This window comes from Trichoderma gamsii (assembly GCF_001481775.2).
Source record: "Trichoderma gamsii strain T6085 chromosome Unknown Scaffold_9.2, whole genome shotgun sequence".
Lineage (NCBI taxonomy): Eukaryota > Fungi > Ascomycota > Sordariomycetes > Hypocreales > Hypocreaceae > Trichoderma > Trichoderma gamsii.
This window is the reverse complement of record NW_020171346.1, coordinates 116,809-128,663: the sequence shown is the minus strand read 5'-3', so window position 1 is coordinate 128,663 and position 11,855 is coordinate 116,809. Positions and strand designations below refer to the sequence as shown.

The 11,855-nt window shown below is 48.5% G+C and overlaps 1 protein-coding gene across 1 annotated transcript; it reads left to right on the top strand.

Moving 5' to 3' along the window:
- Positions 1 to 8,079: 8,079 nt before the first annotated feature.
- TGAM01_v203324 (transmembrane amino acid transporter) lies at positions 8,080 to 9,971 on the top strand (the record flags this gene model as incomplete). Its single annotated transcript, XM_018801351.1, has 2 exons — positions 8,080 to 9,400; positions 9,466 to 9,971. The coding sequence occupies 2 exons, from the start codon at positions 8,080 to 8,082 to the stop codon at positions 9,969 to 9,971; spliced, it is 1,827 nt and encodes a 608-aa protein (XP_018665622.1).
- Positions 9,972 to 11,855: the final 1,884 nt, after the last annotated feature.

The following is an 11,855-nucleotide window of genomic DNA, read 5'->3' as shown; positions in this document are numbered from 1 at the left end:
CACCATCATGATCATGGCTTGGCATGTCGACCGCTTTGCTACCTTGAGCCTTGGAACGCACAAGCCGATATGGGGCGTCGAAGCGGCCGAGGCAGTACTGCAGACTCTGTTCATATTCTCAGCCGCGTCCAATAGAATCGCCATTGAACAGGAACTTTCTTTTCTGTCCTCTCTCAGGCCGGATGACCCAATGATTAGTGCGAAAAGGAAAAAACAAAACCATGCGTGAGGGTTGATGGGTGCTGATGTTGTGTATCTTTTACAGATTACCGAAATCACGATAGTCATGTCGTGTCCGGCAATGGCAGAACCCCCAGAACCCCCTTTCCATTCATCAACACATGCTTATTCATAGGAATGAAAGGTCCGTATGCTTCCACAGCCCCAGAGAGATCTCGACATGTAACCCATTGTCCGTTCAATGTTCTAACAGTGATGATGACGGCTAGGTGGTCTTCGTGACTCGTATGCAATGGAGCGGTTCGGCGACCTGGAGGATTATCCACTCTCAGGCGTATTGCCAATTTCTGATTACGTTATTCCCTATCGACACTGCGTTGTAGCAATCATTGACATCACTAACCTCGATGGATTGAGATACTGCTTTTTCGTGAATAAAAACTCGACAGAAAATGTTTCGAGTTATCTTGCCCGAGCTCCGGGATGGGTAGCAGAGGAGCAGGACGCTCCCAGACGACAATTAGTTGCTCACGCACTCGCAAAGTTCGAACTTATGAGAAACATCTACACAATGCCAGGTGCGTGCCATTTTGATATTCACCTCCCTTATCGTTCCCGTATGGAATAGACTGAAGAGAACATTGTCTTCTCGCTGTTCCTTTCTATTTATTCTTATTCATTTATTGGAGAGGACAGCTAATATTGAACTCTAACCATCCTGGAATTTCATCACTTAGCTGTAGTTGCAAATTCTGAAAGAAACATATCGCCTCGATCGGCTGTCAAATCCTTGATCGATCTTTGCATTACGAGATTGCCCTACTTTTTTCAATCAACTGAGAACATCGACATCACTGATTATGCAGTCTTGGAATTGCCTCACATCAAAGCTTCAATCTGCGAATATTGTCTTGAAAGTGCCCACACGCTTGTAACCTGTCAAGCATCTGGGTTACTTGCCCTGGCACTCAAAGGAGAGACTCACATAAACCTTGCGCATTTCCGCGGTCTGACACCCGCCGCTGTGCGGTATGTACTTCAATCATGTCCGGAAGCCCTCAGTATCAATTTGTCAGGAACAGCTGCAATGACCGACGACGAGATTGGAGAAACGCTGGCTGCAATTGACCATGATCTCGACGCACTGTATCTACTTACTCACCCACACGAAATTGTCGGAACACTGCCAAAAGAGGTCATGCGTGCGCTGCGCAACTGGAAACATAGATGCTCCAAAGTGTTGATATCTTCTGTGTTAGCAGAGGGCTCGAGAGGCCCAAAACCCATAAACTTTACCGATCCACGACGTCATGTCTTGCATCAATTCGCTTGGAACAGGACATATTGCGTGGGGTCCAAGTCATTTCCCATCACGCAGATAATATACCAGAGTACCTTTAACAACCGCTATCGCCCTATTTTGGCACATGTTTTCCTTGGCGGCGGCTTCGTTTCTTCTTCTCGCTTACAGGCGAGTATTCTCGAGACGATTCGCAACATGAATTCCCTTGAACAAAAGGAAACCGTGGACTTCACTAGATTTTTAATGCATAATCTAGCTTGGGGGTCGTCAACAGTGCATTCCGACAAATTTCACGAGATCCATTCCATACCAATGGAAGCTTCCTTTGCCGTATATAACCGTGTGGGTGAAAAACCAACCTATAGCCATCCAGGATTGCACATGTGCAACCTGACGCCTGACGCCTGGACAGCTGTTGTCTTGCGGGATGAGATTCCCAAAGATCCGCCTCACGATGGGTTAAGCACACGGATTGAAACTGATCGGTTCAGGATTCTGTTACTCCGACCCAAAGATGTGATCATGGTTGGAGAAGGTCAATCCATATCAGCTGTCTCTTTCCATGTTATGGATTGTAGCTTGTCTTCAAATGCGGATCCATCTGCGGCAGCTCATGTGCTGACAGGCGATCAACGTCGAACCGTGATACAATTCCAGGCCGGGCCTCATGATGTAATCAATGCCATATCTGCAGTGCAAACAGTTCTGTGGGAAGCAACTGATAAACGCGGTGCTCGTGAGAGGATCGAGGAATTGGGAAACGCACACCTAAATGGGCCCCCAAGCTCAGTAGTTTGAGATAAACTTCTTAGCGTTATTGGAAAGACACTGGGCCATAGACAAATGGCGGATTCTGCGATAAGATCATGTGTCTATAGCGTGGTATATTTACGGAAACTATTGGATTTTTTGCAGCGCTGGTAGGAAGAAACTTGTTATTACTGCCTGGGTTGCGCATCTGAGTGATTTGGAAGCTCGTGGCGTATCAGCGTGACAGATATAATCAAGTGGAGCGTATTGGTCATTTATCAGTGATTGCTTGCTAGTACCTAGTATTATTGCTATGTAGGTAATTGTCAACACATGTTATCGGCACCTAGTCGTTGCTTTTTATTATTTGAGATGTGGTAATAAATATCTCTCAAATCATCCAAGGTAAGCACGAAGACCAAAAAACAACAGGGCTACCCCCTCCCTTGGATAGCGGCAATCAAAAGGGCCCTGCTTCCCGTGGCTTTTCGGTCTAAAGAAGTGCCTACTGCAGTTGAATGCTGGGTTATCTACACCCCTTGTAGTTGTGAGTACACTAATGGGGCCTTGGGGTCTATGAATAGGCGGAATGAGTGGTAGCAGAGATGGAGTAGCAGGTGCAGGAAGCAGCGGACTTTTTGTTGCGATTTACGTAGAGAAAATGAGTTACCTTTTTTGTAAGAGTTAAGCTTAGGTAGTAGTTAAAAAGTTTCTTCTGGTTTGCTCCGTGCCTGGGTAGGTATGTATGTATGTATGTATGTAATGTTACGTTTTGGAGAAAAGAGGCAGGGAGTTGGGGAAGCTGTAGTTTGCATGAGTTAATGTATTGTATGTTAGTGCATGAGCGTGCGTATTGTAGTGGATGAGAGGAAGAGAATGAGGCTGATGCCAAGTGCCAAGTCGGAAGATTTTTCTTTGGGAACAATACTAGCGCTATCAATGAAATGAATGGATGGAGAATGAAAAGAGGCAAATGTTTTGACTGATGTGAGATATGGGACTTGGCTCTTGATAGGCTCTTTGATTTGATCGGTGAACGGTGTCAGTGTATATAACTTGATTGAATGACTTATGAGCTCATGGGGTTTGAAAATCAGGCTCTATTGTCCAAATGATATGAGAGTATGGAGCAATTATGATCACATCATCTCAGCTCTGCCAGGCCAACGAGGCAGGTTGCAAACATTGCGGAACATTATCATGTGCTTGCTCGGAGGATTGCTCGATGGCTGGCAATGCGGATGCAAGACTGTATCCCTCGGAAGCAAAGCCGGGAGCCCGCAGAGCTGATCAACATCGGGCAAGTAAGTTGGCCGCTGGCTGCCTGGAAAAAGTTGCTTGCTGAGGCTCAGGCAAATGCGAACAACCCATTCTACTGGGAGCATTTTAAGATGGTGGTATCGCTGGGAGAGACCAAGACGATAGATCCCTGCCTCCCCTAGTGGTTGGTGACATCTCTGCCGGGCTAATATCCACAAACGATACTACAAACCACATGGCACGCAAGCGTTATCTTACCTGCATGCAGGCTTGCTAACAGGGATCATGCCAAGAAGGGGTACTGTACCATGACCTGCTCTTTCTTTGAAAAATGGGAAGCTCAGACCCTCTCGACGATGCTTCCAATAATACTTCAGAGTCCATCAGATGAATCCCACATGCTTATTGGTAGATGGCATAGCCATAAGCTCGGTCACTGCTAAAAGAGGAATTATCAATGCAGTTGCCACCAAATTTGCGTGTTGCTGAATTCAGTTAGATTTCCGAGTCTGAAGCATTAAGGGTCCTGTGACGGGGGTTTAATATCCTCACTATGGGGAAAGATTACCGTACTGTAAAGGCAATCGGTGTCTCGTTCTGAATTCGTTACGAGTAGAAGCGATATGCCGATACGAGACTTGGAGTGAAGCGAGGCAATGATCATGCTTTTGCTCTCTTGTCCCCCCAAGCTACACGGCATATTATGTCGGAAACAAGAAAAGATGATAATGCAGCCAGTTAAAGAGGCGTCGTGAGTCCTGACTCGAGGCAGAAGCCACAGCTTCAAAGCACATTATTCTTCAACTGGTGGCTGAGGCCTGCGCGCCGATACAATAGTTGAGTTGAGGCAGTAGCAGACTTGGCCTCGCGACAATGTGGCGCCGAAGTGTTATCAAAACGCCGACTAAGCGGGGAAAGGAAGGTCACCACCGACTGCCGTCTCTGGCGGACTAGTGGCCCGCCTTAGTCGACCACGGCTAGCAATGACACGGCGACGATTCGAGCTGGTGTAGGGGAAGTACAGGAATGTACTCGCCAACAGCTCCGGGCGCAACCTGGTTCATTCTTCGGATCCGGAGAGGCCATCCTTACTCTGGGGGAGGCGTTTGGCGGTGGCAAAAAGAGGCGGCGCGGTACTCGGTCATGGAATTTTTCTTGGAGCTTCTTTTTTTGGTGGCTGAAAACGGATGAAACCGCAGCATCTAGGCTAGGGATTATGTGTAGTGTAGTCGTCGATAGTAGGCGGTCTTCGTTTAATTGCCTTTTGCTTTCCGTGTATTCGGCTCTGGGGCATGCTAAATGTCAGAATTCTGTCATCAAGCTTGATTTTGGCGGCACACGATGGCATCGGTCAGACTCTGTCGAGATTTTATTCATGTCCCAGTGCAGCGCGGCATCGTAGATATGTGCAAATTCATCTCGTCGATACCATTCAGTTGCATCCGATGGTATCTGCATTATGTATGTAGTTCTGCTGATGATCCGGAGCATCTCATCTTGGTAGGTGGTACGCAGATATACGAGATGTACGGAGTCGGTACGATCCATGCGACCCCATTCTTTCTCAAGACGCAGCCCTGGCGCTGCATTAATGGCTGCGCTAGAGGCCTGAGGGTGGCCACCCCTGCCCTAGGCCCCGGCGGTCAGCGACTAAATGATCCTGGTCGCCGTTCTTGTGCAAAGCAGTGGTCGAGGCGTGTTTGATAAGACGGCGAAGCGGCGGGACAGAGAGCCTCATTGGCGAACCGCGAAGAGCAGGCGGACTTTCCACCGGCGTCACAATATCCGGGGAAGCTGTGGGGAACTTTTTGCCAAGGAGGGCGTAAACTAATCGGCAAAGACGGGAATTTTTCCTGTCATTATTAGTCCGTAGGCCTTTTTGGCAAGCCACAGAGCAAAAAGTTCCGCTTGAAGAGACGAAAAAGCGGATTGTAGAGGGTCACCCGCTGTTCGCTGTGGTCTCGTACAAGTAGATAGAGCTGCGAGATTAAGGAACGGGCAAATCCAGCATTGCAAGGGTTATGGATACGCTGAATCAAGTGGCCGTGAGATCGGCGCTCTCCATCCACACAAGAGACAGGTAGCACAAGTAGGTACCTGCTCCTGGTGACTGGTTGTTGAGGTTTCATTCAGTCGCGGCAGATGGCTGCTGAAGGCATCGACAAGACTCTTGGCAGCGCCATCATCGAGATTCCCGAGGGTGCAGAGATTCGTAGCCCCCCGCTATCTCTTGCCAATGTCAAATGCGTGTTCCTGGATTGGGCATCGGCGCCGCCACCACTCTGCCCATCCTGCTTTGCCATTCCCTCCAGAACACTAGCAGTAGTAGTACGCACAAGCCAGAGAGCGCAAGGGGGACCTAACGATGCACATGCGCCGGAGTTTTAATCAGTGGCAGCAGCGGCCTTACCCAAAAGCGAGATGTAGACCGGAGCCAAGACGGGACGGACGCCAAGACGGCTCTTACAAAGACGATCGAGAGGCGCGATACGGCTTGCGGGAACTTCTGTTTCCACGTTGGACGGGGAGATGGCATGGAAAAGGAGGCGGTGACATCACTGGCTGCCTCTGAGAATGTTGAAATAGTTCGCTTTCATGCGGCTTTGCGACGAAGGTTTGCTCTTTGCAGCCACATCTCCAACGTCTGGCATCCTTTATGATGGTTTGAGTTTGTCCAGTCGGCGGCGATACCTTGCATCTATCTATCATTTCAAGGACGATGCCTCGGTCTCGCTGCTTTGATTAACCAACGATTATGTATGGGCCCCCGGGGAGATATGGAGAACTTTCGGTGTTTTGCCACGAGAATGGATAGATGCGTCTCACGCTTGACAGGGTACCTTTGCAACTCGCTCGTACCCATAAGAGATAATACCCTGGGGGTGTTGCTGGAGACACAATCGAGCCGCCAGCGCGGTACGAGCAGACATCGTTGCCGCAGCACTTTCAGCGTTGTTTATGTCGAGACTTTGCTATAGCTGCACAAGCACGAGTGCGATTGGTCCTATGAATTTGGCATCTAAATTCACCCCCTCCACTTCAACCATTGCTGTATGTACTGTAGCATTGCGTCCAAGCTGTATCGAGCGCAACAGCATCGTGTACGATACCCGCGCTGCCTCGCTCTCTTTGGGCCCTAGAAATCGTGTACAGTCAGTCGAATTCAAACAACTATCGTCATACCCATGTGTCAACTCCAGTAACTCCAAGCTGTTAAGACAACAATTCTCCCCGCGCTCCACTCGGTTGTGGCGAGTCATTTCGCCGCTTTGCCTCCTCCACTCTTAGATAGGCATTAATACTGTAGCAGCAGGGACTGTTAGACGCGCGCGCGAATGGCCTCTTTTGATCGCTGGCAGCCAAATGGCGAGATAGCAAACAGTTTGGTTGGACCAGCTCTTGTTCTTTTTCTCCGCAATGAGGCCGGGAGGAGCCATACTGTACGCCCTCCTCTGACACGTGACTCCGCCTCAACTCACACTTGCAAGTACTGTAGCACTTCTCCAATATCGTTGAACTCCCAACCCTCGCTCTAGCCGTCCAATGGCACACCACCCGTTTGCTCTTTTTTGCCCCGGCCAGAGCCACAGCCGACGCTTGGGAACCGCACCCCCCTTAGTATCACCGTTTGAACCCCTCCCCTGCTGCTCGTGTGCTGCTCGTTCTGCTAGCTCGAGTTGCTGCAGCTAATAGAATCCGATTATCCGCCAACATTCCACCGTATAGAGTTGTTAGAACGCCTCTGCTGCTTGTTATCTGGCCTGGCGAAGAGCAAAAGAACCCGACTTATCCGTCCGCTGGCCCTGAACTAACCCTTGCCACGCCGCATGCTCTGCGCTATTTGCTTTTCTAGGATCGACGTGGGTTTCCAGAATAACGCCTCCACATACGCCCGTCGAATTGGGATAAGGCGAGGTGGTGTGGAAGAACTTTTGGTTTTCGCCTCCACGGTGTACGAGTACCTGCTCGTATGTTGTAGCACGGGCAGTGCTGGAGCCCAACTCTCGCGATGGCCTCTCCGTTTCTCCTATCGGCTGGGCCCTTTGGTTTGTTTTGTCGCGCGGGGGTGGATACGACTAGTAGGCGTCACCGGATTGATTGCCTCTATCGCATGGCATCGTGAGATAGCCCATGCCTCCTTCTCCGGGGTAAGCGGTCCGACTAAGATGGTCTCGCTCTCGATGGCTGAAGGATGAACAGAAGTTCTCAAACACCTGAGCTGAGGCGCTAGAGGCATTATCTTCACCCAGGTTGGTTGTTGTAAATCATTCTGTCGGGGTTATACTCGAGGAGTGGAGAACCCCAGGCCTTGCTCCGAAGACGTTTATGTAGGAGGGTTACATTTCCATACCAGTTGCCTCCTACCCCAGCCTCATTGATAAAGACCTGCTCCTCCCACGTGTAACAATCGTTTTCTTCATTCCTCTCAGCTCATCCCCTTGAGTCCTTCTCATCCTCTTATATCCCCCTCCTCTTCCACCACCTCAACTTTGGTTGTTGTTGTTGTGTGTGTGTGTGTTCGTTCCCTTGGTCCTCTTCTCTCTCTCTCTCTCTCTAGAGTCAGGACAGAAACATCAACCTTCACCATGGCCACTCTCCAGCCCACTGGGGGCTTACAGCCCATTGCTATCGACAATGATATCATCAACACAGCCATTGATAAAGAGGCAGAGCTCGAGAAGCCCCCGATGATTCGGGAACGAGTCTGGGGTTTCGCTGCCCGTACCGACCCTACAGTCACCTTCGAGGAATACCGATACTGGGCCGATATTGAGCGAGAAGAAGAACACCAAGCCAACATCACCTTCAAGGCCGAACATGGCCCAAGAACCGTCAAGAGTGTTTTCCTGGGCCGTTTCTCAAAGGGCGTCCATCATGAGAACAAGAAGAAGGCCGAGGCGGCTGCTGCTACAAACAGCGGTACGGACTCTCCTGTTGACGAGAAGAACCCTGGTGTTCTCACCACCCAGGATTCTAGCGTCGCCACCGAGGCGGAATGGAAGCAGGCCTCTCGTGCCATGCGAACAGCTAGTTGGGGTACCATGTTCTATCTCATCACTACTGATATCCTGGGTTGGTCATCAACTCCCTTCGTCTTTGCCAGTGTCGGATATGGCCCTGGTGTTGCTCTGTACATCGTATTTGGTGCTGCCGCTGCCTTTTCTGGCTACATTCTGTGGAAGGTCTTCCTTGGCCTCGACTCATCTCGCTTCCCCATGGTTTCTTTCGGTGACACCTATTTCCGAGTTTACGGACCATTTGCTCGTCACTTCATCAATGTTGCTCAGGCCATTCAACAGTTCATGACAGTCGCTGTCTTGATTCTGGGAAGTGGTACGATTATCGCCCAGTTGTCCAGTGAGAGTATTTGCTACATTGCCTGTCTCGTCATCTTCATGGTGGTCGGCATGATCTTTGGCAGCATCCGTTCTCTGCAGCGCATTGGCTGGCTTGCCAACCTGTCCGTCTGGATCAACATTGTCTCCTTCATTATTATAATGGTTGCTTGCGCCAACTTCCCTATCGACTACCAGGCCATTACCGCTTCCACTCGCATCAAGACTATTGAGCCCATCAAGACATTTGCTGGCCCGCCTCCCGATCAGTACCAGCAGCAAGCTACAGGTTTCGCTGGTCAGTTTAACGGAATCAACCAGATGGTATACAGCTACGGTGGTGCTCTCCTGTTTATCGCTTTCCTTGCTGAGATGCGCCACCCTTGGGACTTCTGGAAGGGTATGCTTTGCGCCCAGACCTTCATTTGCGTTGTCTACATCTTCTTCGGTGCTTTCGTCTACGGCCACTATGGACAGTACTCTGCTTCCACCATCAACACCGTTATTCAGCCATTCTCTCTGCAGACTGCGAACAACGTTTTGAGTTTGATCACAGGAGCTATTGCTTGTCGTAAGTATTATTTCAAATCCCCAGGCTATTTAATTTGAACAATAGTTAACTTACTCATCCTTTAGTCATGTACATGAACGTCGGCATGAAGACTGTCTACGTCGAGGTATTCCAAGAGATTATGGGCCTCCCCCCGATCACCACCCGCAAGGGTCGCTGGATGTGGTATGCCCTTGGACCTCTTTACTGGGCTCTTGCTTTCATCGTCGGTGCTGCCGTCCCCAACATCAACGGTATCTCCGGTATTGTTGGCGCTCTCCTGATCCTGAACTTCACCTACACTTTCCCCGCTTTCTTGTATATTGGATACCGCGTCAAGGAGGACGCTGCTCTGCCCGGTGAGGGTTTCGACCCAGTTACCGGTGTGACTACCCGCCACGATTCCGGTATGAAGCGTTGGGTTCGTGGATTCAAGGTCAACTGGCACATCAACATCATGAACATCATCTACTTCCTCGGTGGTCTAGTTTGCTCTGGTATGGGCTCCTGGGCCGCCATTGAGGGTCTCATCACGATTTTCGGACCTGGAGGTACAGTGGCCACTTCATTCGGATGTGCTGCACCTGTGTAAATATTTAATAACTTGCTCGTAAATAACTCTTGAGCCTATATACCACTTTTCTATTCTGAATATAAAAAGTTTAATTAAATTCACTGATTGCTCGAGTACAAAGTGACTGTGTCCATGCAACCACCAAAAGAGGTAGATTCGCAATTCCGCATGCTTTAAGCTACTGAGTATGGGCATGAGTTATTCTTCTGTTAATTTCAAAGCAGTTTTGTCGATCAGTCCCTATTTTTTGTAGCTTTTGTGGTCTGAAAGGAGTTGTGTAGTGGAGCTACGCTAGGTACTATACAGATTCTCACTAGACGTGGGTGAGAACTGCATATACGAAATATACGAGGAGCCTATTCTAACCTACCTTTACCCATTTAGTAGTGCCTGAAACGCGTTTTATAATTAAGCTTACTGTAGAAAGGCTTATGTCATTACCATCCTTGTTTTTATTATTATCAAGGCCCAGATGAACTGATCATTGACGCTTGTTTAATATGAGTGGATCCACACGACCACTCAACAACTCCTCCAAGTCTAACCAGCCATGAAGGCATCACAATGTCCTCAGGGCTGAACCGAGGTTTCTTCTTTGTATTTTGTTCATTCTCGTCATGTCCATATGAGTTGTTCGAAATGTTCTTCGTGCAGAGTCAATTCGGTACAGGGGAATTAGGTCAAGGTATCAGCTTGCTCAAGGCCGTCGAATCAGGTTGCTGCTTTTCTCTCTCTCTTTCTTATTTGACCGTTTACTAGTCGCACACCAACTGGCTCGAACCGGCTTTGTGTTATGTGTCTAGAATTGATACTTTGAAGTCTGCATGCATGTACACGTATACATGCGCAGCTGTCTTTGTGTCTTGAATCCGGCTCTTAGGAGAGCCCTACAGGGAGGGGCCTACAGAGTATTGAGGTGAATGAGAATCTCGAAATTGCTCACAACATCCTAAACGAAGACTTGTGGCTACACTTTAAGGGCGTAGTTGATGCCTTGGATCGTACCCGTAGCAGAATCTAGACCCGGCTACTTGTCTTACATCATGTCTTGACATTGCCAGCGCTATCCTGACATCTTGGGTATCAATTGTAAGCAGCTATTTTAAGGATAGGACTGATCATGATGGCCAGATGGAAGAGGATAAACAGAAGCGTGAAAAGAAGAGAGAGAAACAAAAGTTTCAGGCGAAGCATTGCATTACAGGAAGAGTTGCAATAATGAATAGATGGAGGTCGAGTGCTGGGTAGGCGAGATAACTTTAAGTAGGTGTTGCATGCAAAGCAAGCGCTATTACCTAATAACAATTACATGTCTTGTAAAGAGAATTGAATAGTGCTCTAGAAATCATGGCGATACGTTCTGTCGAACATCAGTATCTCGCGTAACTGATGTCGCAAACTCAAGCATTGGAAAGGCATAGCTATTAAGCCAAATCTGTAGGCTCATGTTCCCCATCTTCTACGGTACGTTGAAAGGATCGAGGCTAGGATGACATCACAGAAAGGAATTACTGCTGGGAAAATAGGATAATGAGGAGAATTTGGGACTTTTGTTACGGATTGAGCAGTAGAATGCATGTATAACGGATAGTCTGAACAGGTAAGAGATGCTTACCGTCGCTTACAAGACGGATTGCTTATAATCTATATATATAAATAAATGATATCTAGTTACAAAGAAGATATAGATTTGCATAACATCGTAATTTGACCAATACACGTTATTCGATCCAAGGACTTTTGTGAAGCGCTGCCAAAACGGGAGCATCCCTCAAGGACGTGGCAAACATTGACCAACTGGTCATGTCATCAATCCGTTATTATTCGTTTCTTGGCCCTGATTTCAGCTCAAAAGTAAGCCACGATGCATGTAAAATACTCGCTTGCGATAGTAGACTCGGA